This window comes from Patiria miniata, unplaced genomic scaffold (assembly GCF_015706575.1).
Source record: "Patiria miniata isolate m_02_andy unplaced genomic scaffold, ASM1570657v1 HiC_scaffold_10, whole genome shotgun sequence".
NCBI lineage: Eukaryota > Metazoa > Echinodermata > Asteroidea > Valvatida > Asterinidae > Patiria > Patiria miniata.
The window spans coordinates 2,581,655-2,602,042 of record NW_024037048.1 but is presented as its reverse complement, the minus strand read 5'-3'; the positions used below and the strand labels follow the sequence as shown (position 1 = coordinate 2,602,042).

The window sequence follows — 20,388 nt, the reverse complement described above, 5'->3', positions numbered from 1 at the left end:
CCAATTGGTGTTCTAAAAATCTCAATGCACATCATCACCCAACGTTAATGTTAAAATTAAAAGCGCCGTTGAGGCAGCGTAGTGAATCACACAAACTTAAGCTATCCCCACAGCATGTGTAACGTACACAGACTGAACCTAGCCCAGTGTCGGAGTGTGCCGATATTTCAAGCAACGACACCACCCGACGCAAGAATATTTGTCTGTATTCATACACACGTACACACAAATACCAGCAGGAGTAGGTACGGCAGATTTGACGTGCAAAGTCAACTGATTTTCTTTTTCTCAGTACTGAGTCACAATGGAACAACACGCGACGTGGTGTTCACATAAAAACGTAGCGGTATAGACTCTAACACACTGCTACCCATGGCGCAGTATAGAGTGCAGTGTCTGTTGAATATGTGCAGCTGTGCGTGGCGCCATCACATTTGTATGGTCTAGGCCTCCGAAAACGCTGCTTTTTTGCAGCTTTTTTGAGAACCGCTGATCCAAACAACCTAAAACTTGACACTGCACATTCTTGGGTCCTGATCAATACACTTGCCGATTTTCAACATCATACAGCGCCCGGTTCTTGAGATAATCGAAATACAGACAGACACATAGAGATTCCTGGAATTATAGTAAGATGGGGGAGGGGGGGGGGGGGTGTTTGTATGCACTTTTTTCGGGGTCCACGCAAGAACCCAGAAACTGCTTGTAACGATAGATAAGTTTGATTTTCTTTGGCTTAATCCAGCTATTCTGTGGATCACGCAACAAGCAGAAAACGAGTGATGCCATTTTATTATAAACCTGATCCACGGTTTATACACAGGTTGCTGCATTACACAGTACACAGTTTAAAAATTACCTCTCTTTGTGCCTGCTTTTCTGCTTTCATTTCAAGCTTGCGTGCCTTCTTAGCTCCAATTTTTTTGGTCACTCCAGTTTCATAGTCAATTTCTTCCTGCAATTGCTGTTCATCCTCTGTAAAAAAAAAAAAAAGTAAAAAGTAAACTCATTATAGTTTTTACCACACATTCAACTTGTAAAGGGTACATGTTTTTATTCATAAATACTTTGATTTTTATTCAAAGGAAGAGGGCACAAGTTGATTTCATCTTTCAATTTCATCTGAGTCACAGTTGAGCTTGCTGACAGACACTTGAGATGTTTAACTCTCACAGGTTGAAGCAGATATTTGATGTAGCGTGGAGCAATCATCTCCCATCTACCGGGTCCCCTGGTGGCGGATAGGGAAACGGCCTCCAGATATGGAGGTTAGCTGTGAATTAAATAAGCAATCCCGGACCAACTGGTGGTCCACTCTAGAGGGCGTGCGTGGGTAGGGCAGCTGGCCACACCTACCCCTAGAAAAGTGAACAATGCCTGTTGTAAAAGTGTTCACGTGGTGACTGTTGGTCACCATAAAAACCACCTGACCGGGTTTGGTGAGAAACGTAGCCTTGGGTGGCAACTCACCTAGTGTCGATCACAAACAAAAGCGTTGGTGTTAGGAAGGGCATCCAGCCGTAAAATTTTCCGCCTCAAACTTTTTCAGTATGATCATGTCGTATTTTGGTACCCAGAATAATGGCACTTGAACCTCTTGTGAAGGTGCCATTCTCGGCAGGGAGGAGGGTCGCTGTGGGGCCTGCCAGACCGTCATCTTGCGACCACAGCAAATTGTAAATTTCATATCGCCTCTTTGAATGTTGGTACTTTGAAGTAGTTGAGACTTTGACTCAGAGACGTATATTCACATATGCTGTGTTCAGGAAACACGTTGGATGAGTTGTTCTGCTAGAATGATCTCTGGGAAAAACTGTCAGTATAAATTCTTTTGGAGTGGTGATAGCTTTGGATTTGGAGGTTTCGGTGTGCTACTGGCTGAAAAAATGGACTGACAAAGTAATTTCTGTGATAAGAGTTGACCACTGCCTCATGTGCCTATGTGTACTGATTGGTAAATTGATTGTCAACATCTTTTGAACATACGCCCCACAGTCCGATCGCCCAGAGGAAGAAAAAGATCTGTTCTTCTCAAAGCTGCTCAGCAATGTCATCAATGTTCCAACTGAAGAATATCTGGTTGTATGTGGTGACCTAAATGGGCATGTTGGACAAGCTTCTGCAGGTTTCGATGGTCATCATGGTGGCAACAGGTTTGGCGAATGGAATGCTGAGGTTGTTAGAATCCTGGACTTGTGCACACAGCTGTCGATCTTGCTGTATCCAACACCTTCTTCACTAGATAGTCAACTTGTCATCTACCCTTCTTGCATGGTGCGTACCCAAGTTGATTACATTCTTGTCAGGCGCCATGAATTGAAGCTGGTTTGAGATGTAAAGGTCATTGGTGGTGAAGAATGTGCAAGTCTGTTGTGCGACCTTGTCTTGCAAACCCGTACACAGAAGCCACGTTGTATCCCTCCTGAAGAGATGCATTTGGAAACTTCATAGGCCTGACGTCCATGGGGAATATGAGAGAACAGTCGAGGAGTTCATTAGGTCCTTTGGTGTTCTTACATTAGACTACAGACTCAGTGGCTGATGTTAACGTTGATATCGATTCTGCCTGGAATGACATCAAATCGTGTTTATAGCCGAATGCTTGCAATGCTGTCTGTGGCTGGACCTAAGGTGGTAATTGACGGCAAAAGGAAACCTGGTGGTGGAACGAGGTGAAAAAGGTAGTTAAACAGAAAAGGAAGATTGGCAAAAAGGTAGTGATAAGAAAAAGTATCTGGAAGCAAAAAGAAGGGTGAAGTCTGTTGTGTACAGGGCAAAGAAAACAGCTCATGAAGATAGATTTAGTAACCTGGAACGTAATGAAGGGAGGAATTTTATCTTCAAGCTTACTCACAAAATGAAGTCCGTGAACCAGGATATTGTTGTTGACAAATGTATCAAAGATGACGGTGGAAACCTGCTTTTTGATGGAAGGGCAAAGCTGAATGTTTGGAAGATCCACTATGAGCGTCTCCTAAAATGCGGAGTTCCCTTGGGACAATGACTCCTTACCTGAGCAAGCCCCTGTGCAAGGTCCTACTATCTGGATAAGATAGGGCTGTGGCTAAGGCTGTGGCTCGATTGAAAATACGTAAATCTACTGGTCCATCTGGTTGCCGAAATGATTAGAGCAGCTGGGAAAGAAATCATTACCACTATCACCATACTAGCCAACCGCATTGAATACGAAGGAGGGATTCCTGCAGATTGGAACCTATCCTACATAGTGAACTGTTGCAAGGGCAAGGGTGATGCATTACTGCGAGATGGTTGCTAGTTTGGTCACCTCCAGCGTATGAACAAGGACAGCTGGCCAAAGAAGACGATTGACTACCAGATCCCTGGCAACTACCGATGTGGCCGTCCAAAGAAGAGGTGGAACGACAACATCAACAATGACCTGAAATGTCTACAGATTAATGCCAATCTGGTATTGAACCAAGTAGAGTGGAGAAAAGCTATCTGACCAGGAAGACATGATCATCATGGAGTCCAACCCTCGAGTTCGGGGACAGATGGACTATAAACAGATGGATGGATGGATGTACATGTAGGAAGTGCCGTCTGTTCAAGAAATTGTATTACCATCTTTCGAACAAATTTGAAACTCAGTGTGAACATCAATCCTGATCCCAACATGTGCATCCAAATACATGTATTACATCAAGATGATGTCATCAATATCCAATTTCGAGCCATTTTAATAAAAATAAGTAACTTCTTTCATTTGTAAATTCATTCATTTGATGGGAACAAAGGGGGTAGGATAGGGTTGAAAATGAGTGGCGAATTAACTAACAGTAAAATAAACCCTCAGCACGTGCTTTCTCCCCCCCCCCACCCCACCCCACCCCCCCCCCCCCCCAATAAAAAGGGTCGTGGAAAATGCAGCTTATTTTATAGATACATATATATACATAATAGTTAATACAATTAAATTGCTTAACCTTTTTAAAACTAAATTTCCTCATTACAATCCTTCAATCTCACAATTAGAGGTTGTAGAATAGATAACTTGCATTCCTTTTTTTAACATAAATTATCTAGAAGCCAAAACTTGAACAGTTTTCATCTGAATGTGGAGGCTGGACGGGACAAACAGAAGGAAGGCCAGAAATTGGAATTACACAGGCTCGCATCTATTACACAGCTCACACTAATAAAACAAGTAAAAAATATGCACAATCTAAAAATGTTTGAAAGTTTCTGATTACAATTCATGATAAGTAACAGCGTGGGCCTTGTTACCAACCTTCCAGTTCTTCTTGCCTGACAGCTTGTCTCATCATTCGGTTTCTAGCAGCCCTGGCTCTACGCGCAGGTGCTCTTACTACTGCTTCATCTTCATCTCTTTGCCTTGCTTCTTGTACATGTGGACGATCACGCCTTTCAGCTACACCTGCAATGTAATAGGGCTGAGTCAATTCGAATAATTGACTATTCGACCATCCATTCGATGTAATATTCAAATATTCGGTTATTTGGCCATTCCAAATTCCCACAAAAGCAGAAATATGCCATACATGTACATGTAGTTAAAGTACACGTACACGTCAATATGCCATGCAAGATTTCTTCACAGGTAAGTCAGGTATATAAAAGCAAATAGTAGATATTGGGTCATCAGTAATTTGACAATTAATAATCATCAGAGAAGCTAGAGTGAACGTTTCCTTGTTTGCACAGGGGACATATAAGCCGTAAACCCCAAACACGGCAGTCGGCGTCAACTAATGTGACTCTCCGACCCTTAACTCGCAAAAGGTATCAAAGATAACTTTAGGTTGAAGCTTCTTGAAGTGTACAAAACGGCATATTTTCTAGTCACAGCGTTGAAGATAATAAAAAACTTTCATAGTAATAACTCTCCCTTTTGCCACCGAGATTTGAAGAAATGGTTTTATATCATTTCTCAACAGCCAAAAACTCCAAGAACAATACCTATGATATTTTATGTCTTTAATCAATGAAATACGGGTCTTTGAACTATTTATGCATACTTAAATGTATGCAAATAATGGGAGTGGGTACAGTTTGGAGACACACACCCCAGCTTGACACGTGCAAAGGAGTAATCCCTTGTTTGCACATGGGGATGTACATGTATTATAAGCCGTGAACCCTAAACACTAGGGGTGACATTTCAGCAACCCACCAAGCGGGCAGTTCTGATATAGCGGTGCGGTGAGTTGACCGCAGAGTCTGTTAGGCGAAATAAATAACAGCTCTTTTGAGTTTGAAATCCTGTACCGTATGTTGTGTGTCCACTTTTCTTGCACTTTGCTCGACTTGGAGGACAAGAGCCCAATGTTCCGGCTGTTATCACTGAAAGCATTTTCACTCAACTAGTTTTTTGAAGTGTTTATGTATATTTTATTTGTGTAAATATTGGGTGCAATTAGCATACTAATCAGGCGACAAACACCTTTTTTTGGTGATCCATGGACAGAACTTTAAAACGGTGGTTGTGTTTAAAACTCCGTAACTTGAAAAGTACATAAGTGATTTGAATGATTCTTGTACTAAAAGAAAGCTTATGAATTGGGCTTTCATATCCTATATTTTGAAAGTGCTACATGCAGAACTTCACTAAAACAATGGTCCCGGCATTTGGGTTTCGGGGTTTTTTTTCTCACCCTGTAAATTTACCCCTAAAAATGAAGTCTTTTAGGAAAATCCCAGAGTCTGTAATGTAAATGAGCCAAGGTTTTCAAAGTGTTTTAATGTAATGTTGGCGTTCATGACAGGTTTTCTACAATACCGCCACGTGCTGTGGTGAGCATATTGCGTACTAGCTAGGCCGGGGATTCCCCCAGTGTTGTGGGAAATCTGTCTGTGGCGGGCAGTTAACCACGTGCATTTGACATGATTGAACAGGCGATGGAAAACTTTTGGGGAACTTGCTACGCTGTATTGAGTGTGATGTATCGCTTCATGTACAAGCAGTACGTCCTCAAAATAAGTACATGAAAATGGAAAACACATAGGCCCACTCAGATCAGAGAAATCAAGTACTTTGAATGAGCTTGCAGTGGTCTTCAACATCGATGTTTGCAAGCCATTTTGTGATGTCAATTTGAACCAGCTACGCTAGGCCACATACTTTTCCGGTCCTTTTGCCATTACTTAACCTGTCTACCACTGCTGCACGCATGTAGCACCAACGCGAGGGGAAACTTGCCAGGATCGCATCGGGGAAAACAGCTGCGGTTTTCTTTCGAAAATAACGTGCTAGAGGTTTGATAAGAAAAGTGTTGGGGAAGTGTTTTGTGAAGACATGAAAGACAAAATGTTTTGTTTTAACTTGTCGGAATTGCATCAGCGATCAGCCTTGCAGACCGGCGTCAAAAAATTGGGTCGGCTGGGTTACCGCAAGCACTCCCAAAGCAGAAGTAATATCTGTATAGCATTATTGCTAGGCATATTTACCAGCTGCTTTTGTGGGTTTTTTTTGGCAAAAAAATGGAAACTTAACTTTGAGAATGCACTTTTGATATATAAAAAAAAGTTTTTCCACCTTTTTATTTCATTGCATTTCACCACCGAATATTCTTATTCGAAAATAAATATTGGAATATTCAATAATCGATCGAATATTCAGGCACAGCCCTACAGTGTAATTTTAAAAAAATAACAGCGTTGCTGTTGAAACCCCTCAGCCAGAGTCAAGGTCATCCGGAAACCGATGGGCAACCACCTACCGAAGTTAGACACCAAAATTCATTTCTAACTCAAGTTATCATCCGGAAACCATTTACCTTTAACTCACCACAGTAACCTTGACCTTTGACCTTTTGACCCCCAAAACAATCCCAACTTGCCTGTACCCAAGGGCAACCCCCTACCTAACTTAGACACCAAATCTCATTTCCAACTTAATTATCATCCGGAAACCATTTCCCTTAAACTCACCACGGTGATCTTGACCTTTGACATTTTGACCCCAAAACCAATCCCAACTTGCCTGTACCCAAGGGCAACCCCTACCAAAGTTAGACTGCAAAATCTCAGTTCTAACTCAAGTTATCATCTGGAAACCATTTACCTTTAACTCACCACAGTGACCGTGACCTTTGACCGTTTGACCCCAAAACCAATCCCAACTTGCCTACTCCCAAGGGCAACCCCCTACTAAAGTTAGACACGAAAATCTCATTTCTAACTCGAGTTATCATCCGGAAACCATTTACCTTAACTCACCACAGTGACCTTGACCTTTTACCTTTTGACCTCAAAACCAATCCAACCTGCCTACTTCTAAGGGCAACCCCCTACCAAAGTTACAATCCCAAACAACATTGCTAACTCAAGTTATCATCCAGAAACTAAGCTGCCCGGACGGACGGACGGACGGTCTAGCCAGACGGAATTGTGGGGTGATAGCATTGTGTTCCCATTATCCCTTTTTCTAAAGATTCCCTTCTGGGGTGATGTTTTTCTATTGTGAAAAAAGTGGGGTGATGTGTCCTGAAAGGAACATCACCCCACAAGGGGGGTATGGTCAGAACGGACATCCAGACAGACAGACATCCCAGCCAGACGGAATTGTGGGGTGATAGCATTGTGTTCCTTTTATCCCTTTTTCTAAAGATCCTTTCTTGGGTGATGTTTTTATATTGTTGAAAAAAGTGGGGTGATGTGTTCTGAAAGAAACATCACCCCACAAGTATGGTATGGTCAGAGCAGACGGACGGACGGATGCCGTAGGCGATGACAATACCCCTCAAGCCTCTCGGCTGAGGGGTAAAAAAAGATTTTAAAAAGCCGAACAAAGATGCTATATACTTTCATAAACCAACATGTACGTAGGCCCTAATCGATTTGTGAGTGTTTAATACTGAAATATTCATACATTTAAAAGCTGCAGTACATCAACTAAGGAGTTTATAGTTAATGTAAAATGCAGATGGGTCATTCTATAAATTTGGGGTCCAAAGTGTGACATTTTTCCCGTCCCTGTTACCTTGGTACTTTGTAATTTGCCATTCAAGCATCATTAAAAGTGACTTCAAATGATTGTTTATTTGTTGGGTAGGTAGTTTGCTATTCATAATCACTCTTGGAGGATGACTGTATTAAGGAGTGCATCAGAATTATACAATCTTAGATGTCAGATGTAACAGGGACGGGAAAAAAAGTGGACCCCAAATTTATAGAATGACCCAGATGGTGAATGCAAGATTAAAATGCATAATGAACAACTTACCTAAGCATGAATACATGTAGATTCACAAAACATTACATACATGTAGATGTACGCTGTACAAGATATGAGGTACTCCGCTGATTTCACAATACTCATCTGATCACACATGTAGAAAGCATCTTGTACTTTACATTGTAAGTCAAGTTTAAAGCCTTCGCTGTGGAGGGCTTTTTGGTGTCACACCCATTCAGGGGTGTGACACACATCATGTCACATCCAAAATAATTAAGACCAGTTTCAAACTTGTTTTGGTAATTATGAAGTTGGGTCTTAAACAGCCTAGAAAAGTCTCAATTTGATTTTGATTTGTTTTTTATTATTCTGACATTGCAAGAAGCGAGTGTGGCACATGTGGATCCACATGTAATGTACATGTACACAAATGAACGGGCCAAATGATGTTCCCACAAAGTTTCTGGGAGAGACGGCGTTGACCTTGGAACTGGCCACCCCTGCAAGTTGTCGGTAATATGGTAAAGTCTTGGATGTCAAGGCAGATCAGCCCCGGGCTACATCTGGTTTGGGAGTTTCAATACAAAAATTTTCTATGGTAATCTTGTGGTACTGCTCCTTTGGTCACTACATGTACATGTACATGAACCTAGTGGTTGGGCAAGGGGACATTTATACGTGTGTCACGTGTACAGTATGGATAGATACTTTACATGTTCACTTACATGTACATGTTTATACTTCCCCGATGCCTTGGGACACTGAGAAAGCATGTTTGGTACATAAATTCTGTGGTCTACATGCATCAATACATGTACCGTGCATTTACACCTGACAACACAGCATTTTCATGCCCAAGGTCTGAAAATATGAACAAATTATGTAACAATGCTTCAAATGGTGTCAAAAGTGAGCTATTTCCCTTTCTGTGGAACATTTGACATGAAATTGTACAGGTTTTTAGGAGGTCAACATATATTTAGAATGTAGACATGGCATAAAATAATATATATGTTGAGACCTGCTCCAACAAAACCTGGACAAAGTTGACTAATAGACCTTATGCGTAGCAGCCATCTTAAAGGGATATGCCTTTGTTTTGCTGGAGTATGCATGAGTAAACCTTTTGTACATTCAGTGTTACTGAATTAATATAAAAAAAACCTCTGAAACATAATTGATGCTACAAAACTTCATGTAATATTTAACATGCTGCCCCCCAAAAATTCAAAATTCTCACTTTTTTAAAACCATTTTATTTTTAAGATCCATGGTTGCTTTGGACATGTTTAGTGCAATTAGTGGATCTGCGCAATTCATGCAATTTGGCTATTGTGTTGCCCTTAAACTTGATCCATCATTTGCACCTGTATGCATTATGCGAGTATCTATCGATCCCACAAACATTGGTTCATGCGACTGCTCAGCATACAACCTGTGCCATTAGTTGATCAAGCAGGATGGGTTTCTGTGATACGCTGATCATGCAGAAATTGGTTTGCATCATTTATCAATGGTGCAATCAACAGATGGTGAAAAGCCATTCCTGTATTATTGGCCGATTGTGGGCTACACGACTGGTCGATGATGCACGTTCTGCACTGTGCAATCAGTAGATGGCACAAACTCTGTCCCTGTGTGATTCATGTCCAATGCTTGTGCGACCAAGCAATACTTGAAAAATTGGCCAATGCTTACATGACTAATTGATGGCATATAAGCACAGCATGATTGCCCAATTGCCCAGAATAAATGAAATTGCCTAACAAACATTAAAAGCAAAAGGAAGTCAAAACACACGACACTGGTCTTACATTAGCCCAGGTGGACTCCCTTTCCTCCCTATGTAACGGAGGGAGTCCAGGGTATGAAGTGCTCAAAACCGGGGGGGGGGGAATTTATGACCAATATTTTCAATATTTTTACCTTGTCGGAGAAGCCAATTTTTACGTTGTAGTATTCTATGTGTCCTTATCTATTGGGCCGCTGGGTTCAGGAATTCCATATGCGATGCTGACCGACCTTAATCAGGAAAATAAACTCTAAAGCAACGTTAAACTTGTACGTGTTTGTAGACTCTTTTCATCAGTTTCTCACCGCCGAGTCTATTCTAGTCGTACATGACATACGTCTGTGCAACGTGTAGTCTGGTTCCCTAGACCTGACAATTATTCTCGGCGCTCATATCACGTCTGGTCTGGGAGCCAGACTATGCAGCGTGAATATGCAGGGCGCACGCGCGATTTGCTTAATAACCACCCTCATACGCACGCGCACTTACTTGAAGGCGCGGTCGCTAATCCAATGACCGAGCGTGTTTTTCGCGCCAGTTACCAGAAACATGTTTCGGCTTTGGTCATTGGTTGAGCGTTTTCGTGACGTCGGTTGGCTGGAGTGACGTCACTGTTCCAACCAAAACTAAACGTACGCGCTTTCGTGCGCACGTACATGACGTACGACTCGGGAATAAAACTGATGAAAGGAGACTACAAACACGTACAAGTTTAACGTTGCTTTAGAGTTTATTTTCCTGTTTAATGTCGGTCAGCATCATATATGGAATTTCTGAACCCCTGGATCAATAGAGAAGGACACATAGAAAATGTAGGCGTGAAATAAGCTTCTGTAACGAGGTAAAACTTAACAAAAATCTGGTCCAAATTTTGGGTGGTCTTATATAGAGAATTCTCATCCTGGACGTCAGTCGTAATGCAATGAAGACTTCGTCCAACCTGGGCTAGTCTTACATGTACCATACTTACTGTGATTCAGCTTGCTAACAAAGCAAATAATTGATGCAATGATCACTGCAAAGGCAACAAGAATTGCTGGTACCAGAAAATCTGTCTTCGCCGATGAAAGGTACACATTTCTGTCACTTCCGTCCATTTCTTCTTGCCAAAATGCCCGATGTTCACGTTAGTCAATAGGTCACCTGCAGATATATGGCCAGCGGAGCCAAGAGTGATAACATTCATGACATTAGTCCAGTACATTTATGAGCCTGACCTTGCAACATAAATCAGAATTTCTAGAAAGTGTTACCTATGAACATGTTTAGACTATATTGAAGTGTAGGGCCCTGTTCCAATAGTGGACAAAAATCCACATTCATGTTACTGGACCCAGTCAGACCCACCTACATGTACACATACACATGTACTTCTTCTTAAAAAATCCCAAGTTTCTCCAGAAAAACCCGAGTATACTATAAGTGCCCCTGACCCCTCTCCAAAAAACGTCTTGAAACACTTCTCCCCATATATAGGATATGACCACTGTGTGGCTCACAATATAGAGGAATGATTTCAAGGGGCTAGCATAGCTTGGAAAATCCAGTTCCAGGCTCATAACATTTGAGATTTGTCAGTAGAGCTGGGACGATTTACCTGACTTAGCTAGTGGATTTCAATTTTAGGGCCGATATTTTCCATTTCATTCAACGTACAAGTAAACACTCACCAAACAAAAGAGATCAATCATTTATACAGCAAAGGATCCACTCAAAATGAGAATACGATCAAGCTGAACCAGGTAAACAGAGGTACATGTATTTTCAGTGCAATTCAGGGTGTGTACAACTGTGCCTTTGTTGAGCCAACTGAGTTGTGTACAATACCAGCAGTTGGTTCTTGTTGCCAAACTAGCACTGGCGATACTGAATTTTTGTCGTAGTCGATATTTCCCCCCCCCCCCCCCCCCCCCGATATCTGCGATATGGCGTTAAAATCATCAACAAATTACAGCATGATCAAAATGTCACGTATTTAGATTTAAATAGCAATCTTCACAATACTCCAAATACAAACGCACAATGAACATGTTAAGACTGGATGTGCTGAGGTGTCATGCGAACGGAGGGTATTCACTGGTCGCGCCAACATTTTGCAACGAAAGACCAGATATTTCTCACCTAGAGGGTATATACTTCATATCAGGATCAAACTAATACAACACTGCATCGACTAGTTTGCTCGATGGACACAGGAATGGAAAGCAACACCCTGTAGAAGGAAAGTAACAACCACCAATTAATAGCATGAATAGCGGTCAATCGGCCACAGCCGCCAAGAAGCCACCCGAAGTGCTTGTCACAATAAAACTATTGTTGTTCTTTGTACGGCTGAGTACACAACAGTGAATTACCGTTTAACAGTAAATGCACCTCAGTGTGTGGTCTGACACCCACACATGGAATCTACTCCACACATGTCTATTTCGTTTCAACATTTTTCCCCAGGGAGCTTCCCCTCATCCTTGACCATTGCCACATTCGATGTCCGTGGCCTCACTGCTTCAACCAAGCGTGCACAACAAGCAGCTGATATGACTAGCCAAGGTATAGCAGTTTGCTGCCTTCAAGAGACCAAGTGCCCTGATGGATTCGACGAAACTCTCAATGGCTATCGCCTATTATGCCTACCCTCTACATCACATCACAACGGACTGGGTTTCGCCATTGCACCCTGGCTGCAGAACTGCATTTTACGGTACTGGACTGTATCGGACAGAGTGGCTGTCATTCAAATATCTCTGTCAGGCGAGTCAATCATGACTCTTGTCAATGTCTACGCACCCCATACGGGCCTAAATGTCAATTCCAACATAGACGAACAAGATCAGTTCTTCTGCAACCTAGCTGATGTGACGTCATCTTACAGATCCAGTGCGATGTTCTACATAGCGGGAGACTTTAATGCCAAACTTGGCGTACGTCAAAACCAAGAGACATTCAAAATAGTGGGTATTTATAAAGCGCACGTATCCACCAGGACTGGTGCTCAAGGTGCTACGTCATTCATGGGGAGACACACACGAGGCAGACAGAACACAAATGGCACTGCGCTGGCACACTTTCTTGACACACACGGATTGTTCGCCTGTAACACATCGTTTGCTCATCCTGCTCGTCACCAAACCACGTGGCAGGGCACTCGTCGCGATTATGTGACCAACAGACTTGTGAAGATCTACAAGGTCATTGATTACATCGTGTGTCGCCAGCCGCAGAAAGCCCTCCTGCAAAACTCACGCTCCTACTTTGGCACCACCTTAGACAGTGACCACCAGCTTGTAGTTACATGCATTGATGCATCTCGACTGTTCAGCTGCTGGGGCAGGACAACAGGGACTCGCAGAAAGACCACCCGCTATACTACTGACTGCTTTGCCGACCCAGAGATACAAACATGTTATCGCAACAAAGTCCAGCAAAGTCTCGCAGGTACAATGTCATCAGCAATAAGTGCACAAGACGTTTCTCGACGAGTCGGAATTACACATTATTCAACTTCTTTTAGCAGAAACATCACTTGTGTCCCGCCTGCAGAAGGGCACCTGTGAACCCTTTGACACCACCATCGGCACACCTCAGGGAGACAGCCTGTCTCCAGTGCTGTTTCAGGTTTACCTAGAAGCAACTCTCCATGACCTTCGTGAAGAACTGCAGACGAAAAGCACTGGAGACGGTGGTCTTCCTCTTGATGTAGCATATGCTGATGACATAGACTTCGTGAGCTACTCGCGAGAATATCTGGACACTGTGGAGCAGACCGCACCAGGAAGTCTGCTTCAATGGTTTCTAACCGTCAACCCCACGAAAACTTAGCACACTACAATGTAGCATCAGGTAGACCGTGAAGGAGAGGAGTGGTGCATGACAAAGAAGCTCGGCTCACTGTTGGGAGATGGCAAAGATGTCGCCCACCATAAGCAGCTAGCCAATGTAGCATTCCACAAGATGAGAACACTATGGATACGGCGTCACCAGGAGAGTGAGGAACTCCGTCTGCGCCTCTACATCACGTTCGTGCTCCCTGTACTTCTCTAAAACATGGGTACCTGGGGCCTCACTCAAAAACAGAACGACCAACTGGACTCATTCCACCAAAGCCAATTACGACAGATCATTGGCATGCGATGGCCACATGGCATCTCCAACAAGGCACTCTATCATCGCTGCAAGTGTGGTCCACTCAGCATCAGGACCCTTCAAGCACGCTGGCGACTCTTCGGCCATGTCCTGCGGCTACCAAGAGATGTACCCGCTCAGAAATTCATCGAGGAGTACTTCGGCACAGAAGCAGGCATGGAAGGTTGGCGAGGACGACCTTGTACCACACTTCCAATCGTCCTCAACAATGACCTGAAGACAGTGGGCAAGCGCCTCCCAGTGTTGTAGCGGTCGAGACTGGTCATGGTCTCGAGGAGAGTAAGCAGCTGATTTTTCGGTTCGCTCGGAGCGCGCCGCGGGGGGTACGGTACTTGCACTTGTACCCATGCGCATACTATCATTTCGCTTGTACCGTACCCCCCGCGGCGCGCTCCGAGCGAACTGAAAATCATCGCTGGATCATATGCGTGCACGTTTCAGGTTGGCTCAGTGCGGAAAGGGCATATTGTTCATCATGTTGGCCAAAAAACCGACAAAATCCAGCGATGTTTGTTCTGTGCATATTACGTATGTCATGAGGTGTAGTACGGAGTTTGGGGGCAAACTGTGCAGCGGTTCTATGGGAAATGTCTGCATTTTGATGGACGTTTTTGTACTTAATTAGTGTTTTGTGCTGAAAACAATTTTGTGGGGTTCTTCATCTATAGGAGTACCTTCATCAAGCATGTGCGGCTCATCACCCGATGTAGGCCTAGCTAGGTTTTTTTCCTTGCATGGTTGTTATTGTTATTGTCTAATGTCTATGACATGTTTGTTTCAATTTCTTTAAAAGTCTATAATAAGGCAAAATTAGTGTCCAAAACTGTCCAAACAACACAAATCTGTGTTTCATGATTGATTTTCAATATGGATTTGTTTTTATGTGCATTTCGACCCAATTTAATTTAACTCGATTTAACATTGGAAGTGGAAGTGCTATTATTATTAAAGTTGCAGTTGGTTCAGTAATGTGACCCTTCATTAAATTTCATATTCCTTTATTGATTAATTCAACTCTTTATTTTATTTTTGTTTGTTTTCTTTGTGCATAGGCCCCTAATAACATAACTTATACAAAGATGATTCACATGTGTTTATTTATAAATCTGGTCTCGGTCTTGGTCTTGGTCTCGGACTTCTTTTGTCGGCCTGGTCTTGGTCTTGGTCTCGGACTGTTGGTCTTGGTCTTGGACTGCCTGGTCTTGACTACAACACTGGCGCCTCCACAATGCCGGCAACCTGGAGCAGCTACGGCTAATGACAAAGGAGGAGTGGGTGGCGCTGACAAGGAAAATCGTTGAAACAGCAGAAGCCAAACTGTCATAATACTAATGACAGCAATGCGTAAACTGCTTCTCGCACACACACAAACAGAAAGGTAAATGTATAACTAGAGGTCTATGTCTGTTTGCAACAGAACATAGGGCTTTTCCGCATTATGATTTTTTTTAATCAATAATATGCCCTGAATATGTATGAACATAAAATCTGTCAAAGTTAGCCGAAAATCAGCTAAAACGGTCACTGTGGACAGGATTTGAAATCGGCAATATGATGTATGTGGGTGTGTACATGGTCTTTTCTTGGACAAAGAGTGATCTAAATGAATTACTGGCAAAGAGTCGAAAATGCACTTTGAAAATCGACAATTTTTTGGGAATTTTTGATGAAATCATCGTGACGTCACTTCGGACTTTGCATACTAGTACTATTATCTACCTACCCACCAAGTTTCATGACAATTGGACCTTTCCTTATATGAGTTTTGAAAAATCGCATTTTGATGACGTCATGATGACGTCACACATTTTTCAAGTTTTGTGTGAATACCTATTACCTAACAGACCTAATGCAAAAAAGGATTTTGCATTTTGCATGTTGCGTTCGGGAGATATGGCTAAAAGGTCCAAAAAAATCAAATATTCATATAAAATCTCAGGATGACGTCATCATGACGTCACCTCATTTTTAATCTATAACACATCCTGGTATAGCCACATACCAAGTTTCAACCCAATCGGACTTACATTTCTGTAGATATAAGACTTCACAATATGCACGTAAATTTTCAAAAATCAATAAAAAATTAGGTGATGACGTCATCGTGACGTCATAGTCTTGGCATAATTTTTGTATGAGGGTCTTCCTTGGCTGTAACTTCGATGACGATTCCAGATCGCCAAATTATCAAAATGGTGGCTTGAAAACGTGTACAAAGTCAATGGGTTAAAAATCCCACAGCAGAAAAACTGCACCTTTAAAAACGTGATTTGCCTTTAAACTGAAACATTTTTATAAAATATTACTTGATATTCTGACTCTTTGGAATATTTTCAATCAAATGGCATACGTAAAAAAACACGATTTCTTTTTCCTTCTCATAGTAATTCTCGGCCAAAGTTCAGAACTACTCAGTAAGATATATCAGTGTTGTATAGGAAAAGACTTGTGGAGAAAGCTGTGTACAAAGTCTATGAGAAAAATTAATTATTCATAAATCCATAATAAATCACTTGATGACGTCACCATGACGTCACTCTTCGGGACACATCTCGGCTATAGGGACTATGCTTATGCCAACTTTCAATGATATCTGACAAAGATTAATGCCAAAAGGGCTATAATACGTCCCTGTCTATGCGCATGCATGAACATAAAATTTGTCAAAGTTAGCCGAAAATCGGCTAAAACGGTCACCGTGGACAGGATTCGACCTCAGCAACACGTGCGCTGCATGCTGACTGACATACGATGTATGTGCCTATGTACAACGTACGTGCATGTACATGTACATTGTGGATGTCCTGCCCTGTGCATGTTTTGAAGCAGAGGTATTGTCAACGTGAAGTTTTAAGCGTGCGCAGGGTATGTTCGAGTTCGCTTATCACCTCGAAACTTTGAAATGTTTTAGACCTACCCTTTAATCGACAATTAAAGTAAAAACAAATATAAAAACTGCCATGGTTGAGTTTTCAGGAATTTTCAATTGAAAAAGGGTCTTTTCATTATAACTTCCGGTCTAATGACGTCATTCGCCTAAAACTTCGCACACGTCTTAAGTGGGTCAAGGTCATCATATACACCAATATTTAGGCGATTCCGACAAACTTCGCCACAGACATCTATTCAAAATACATTTTTGCTAATTTTCAACCTGTCGCTAGAGGGCGCTCGAAGATTGCATGACGTCATCGGTAGATGATTTGAAGAATACTATCGGCCAAAAGACTAACACCGTTGAAAGCAAGTTCATATCTATTACCACTTTCAAATAATAAGCCACTTCCGGTTTGGGCTTTTTTCGACCGGAAGCAAGGGTCACGTGATTGCACGCACACTGAATGAAATGAAGACCTTAACCTACTCTACCACTTGCCGGCAACAGAATGCTGCGGACGCGTACGGTTGATTTCTTATGCATTTTTAAATATTAAAAGTGTCACAATTTAATTGCCTATAAATAAACACCTGATGACGTCATCATGACGTCATCATTACACAATGTTGTTTGAATTAGGGTCTTTGCTTGGACAAAGAGTGATCTAAATGAATTACTGGCAAACAGTCAAAAATGCCCTTTGAAAATCGACAATTTTTTCTTAATTTTTGTGTACAAAGTCTATGGGAAATATTAAATATTCAAAAATCTATAATAAATTAGTCAATGACGTCACCATGACGTCATTCTTCGGGGCACATCTCTGCTATAATGACTATGACTATGCTTAATTTGAATGATGTATGACGAAGATTAATACCAAAAGTGGCACTGAGAAAAAACGTGTACAAAGTCTATGGGATTTAGGCGACAAAAAGAATAAGAAGAAGAAGAAGAAGAAGAAGAAGAAGAAAAAAAAAATGAGAACAAAAAGAAAGGCTTTTCCGCTTTTTTGCGGAAAAGCCAACAAGTAAGTAGTTTGGCTTACCAGGTACTTGCAGAAACAGACCACTTGTTTATTTTTTGTGCGTAAACCTTTTAAAAAACTTGACAATCAAAGGACAATGTGGTCATTCAATAAGCACGTGCTCATCTACAAGGGAATTCCCCAAGATGAGAAATAGCTCGCTTGGGCAAGCCATGTGACGACCAGACAGTACATGTGACGCACCCTGTTTCCGAGATAACTTCTTGAGGGGCCAAAATAAAAGTTCTCTCAGCTTCAAATACAGCTTGGTTCGTTTCAAATAGTGAAGTTTATCGGTCGCATAATTCTGTCTCCATGCGTTCCAAAGACATGCATCTGAATTCACCCATACTGTACGTTCCTCCATCGGAGGCGGCGCTTACCTTTGCATGCCCTGGAAAGGGCTTGCCTGCGATCGCGTTGCGATTCCCATCCAGCTTCGCGTCGCGCCTGGGATCTGTGTCATATAAAAATCGGACCCCTATGAAAATAGGACTCCTTTAACCTATTATTGGTAAAACCCCCTCACATGACTGCTCCCTCTCCAAATAATCATACTTAGGCATGCCAAATACAAAAGGAGTCTGTATTTCACAGAGTCCTAAATTCACGCTACACCTGTCACTAAGCAGTCTTCCTCCAGGAAAAAGCTTGTGATTGACAGCTAGAGTGCAACTATGATGCCTTCTTTCCACTTTGCAGGGTTTTTTTTTATCGCCATACATGTACATGTAGGAAGAGCTTATGGAAGACAGCGCGAATCGGGTCCATAGCGCACTTCTAGAGCTCAGGAGGGATGTGGTCAGGACCAGCTGCTCTGCCATTCTTCAGCCTTTTGACGGCTGATTTCACCTCTTCAAGGGTGGCCCGGGCATCCTCGGGAGCTGCCAGGTCTGTTACAGGCGCTACGGGGATGTCCAGGGCTGGACACAGTGGAGCCGGTGGGTCGTTAAGGGCAGTTTCAAGTGCTCCCTCCATCTGCCTAGAGACTCGTCTGATTAGCAGGGCGAACCATTGGTTTTGTTGATGGTCAGGCTCGTATTCCTATCAGATTCTGAGCGAAGCTCTTGGATGACTTTGTAGGCAGATTTGAGGTTTTGGTGGGTGAAGTTGCAGTTGTCGATGCTTTAAGATGCTTTAAGGTTCTCCAGGTAAAATTCCCTATCCTGCGTAGCCTTGGCTCGGAAGACTTCTTGCCGGCATCTATGTTCTACGTGTTGGTGGTTCAGTCTGACTTTTGATTTTTCGTCTAGAACTTGGAGGGTTTCCTCAGTGAGCCAAGGACGTCGTTTGAGACGTTTTCCTTCCCAGTGATATCGTCGGCTGTTTCACGGATGGTTGAACTAATGCAAGACCAGGCAGCCTAGGGCTTGGAACCTATTACGGATTGTGACTGAGTATTTTGATGCCAGGATTTTGTCCTTGATAGCTTGTTCTTGGAGTGGAAGCGCGGGGTGATTGCTAGTTTTGCAATTAGCAGGTGATGATCTGTATTTGTTGGGGATTCAGCTCCTCTATAGACCCTGTAAGATTTTACTATGTTCCAGTTCTTGACAAGAATGTGGTTGAGTTTTTTTCGTGTGTGACCATCATTGGAGATCCAGGTCATTCTGTGGATGTTGCGGCGCCGGAACCAACTGCCAGTTATGGAGATGTTTTGTGAGGCGCAGTAGGAGAGGAGTCTCACTGAGTTGTCATTGATAGGACCTGAGTTGAAGGGCCTAGGATGGATTTGAAACCTTTCCTTGAGCAACATCTGGTGACGTTCATGTCACCAAGCACAACGAACTCATCGTGGGGGGGGGGGGGAGAAACATCCTCGGCAACCGCAGTAAGTTGGTCATAGAATTGATTCTTGGCGTGGTCATCAGATACATTTGTTGGTGCATAAGCTTCAACGATGGAGAGCTGACCGTGGCGATGTTGTAGTCTCACATAATGTAGGCGGTCAGAGATTGCCGGCCATTTGGTGATAGCCTTGTTGAAAGGTGGACGCACAAAGAGAGCAACACCATTGGTCTTTGTAGTACCACAGGAGTGTATGAGTGTGGCCTCTTCGGATTGATAAAGGCCGCTATCGGCTAGTCTGGCTTCGGTGACACCTAGTATGGAGATGTTGTACAATTGTATTTGATGGATAATTGCTGTTTGGTATCCATTCCTATTAAAGGTTAAGACGTTCCAGGTTGCAATTCGAAAGGACTTGCACAGGTCCCTCTTCGGCATCACAGCTTTCGGCCTCTTCGGAGAAGCACCTTCCCCAGAGGGGCTTTGAGTGCCACTTGTCATCGATGCAGGGTTCCTGCGGCTATGGGTGTTGACACTATGTGGAGCAGGGGCTTTAACCCTGGTGCTAGTCCTTGTGTGCATAGAAGATCGGTTGCCCCTGGGTT

The 20,388-nt window shown here is 42.7% G+C and overlaps 1 protein-coding gene across 1 annotated transcript in view; it reads right to left on the bottom strand.

Annotated features, from left to right (window-relative positions):
• The window catches only part of LOC119735321 (DDRGK domain-containing protein 1-like), a 35,845-nt gene that overhangs the window by 8,432 nt on the left and 7,025 nt on the right, over positions 1 to 20,388 (bottom strand). Inside the window, exons 2-4 of the mRNA XM_038209022.1 lie at positions 10,921 to 11,093; positions 4,253 to 4,399; positions 860 to 975 (exon numbers count right to left, since the gene is read on the bottom strand). Of these exons, the coding sequence (XP_038064950.1) occupies positions 860 to 975; positions 4,253 to 4,399; positions 10,921 to 11,047 (390 nt within the window). The 5' untranslated portion in view covers positions 11,048 to 11,093. The remainder of the gene's footprint in view (positions 1 to 859; positions 976 to 4,252; positions 4,400 to 10,920; positions 11,094 to 20,388) is intronic.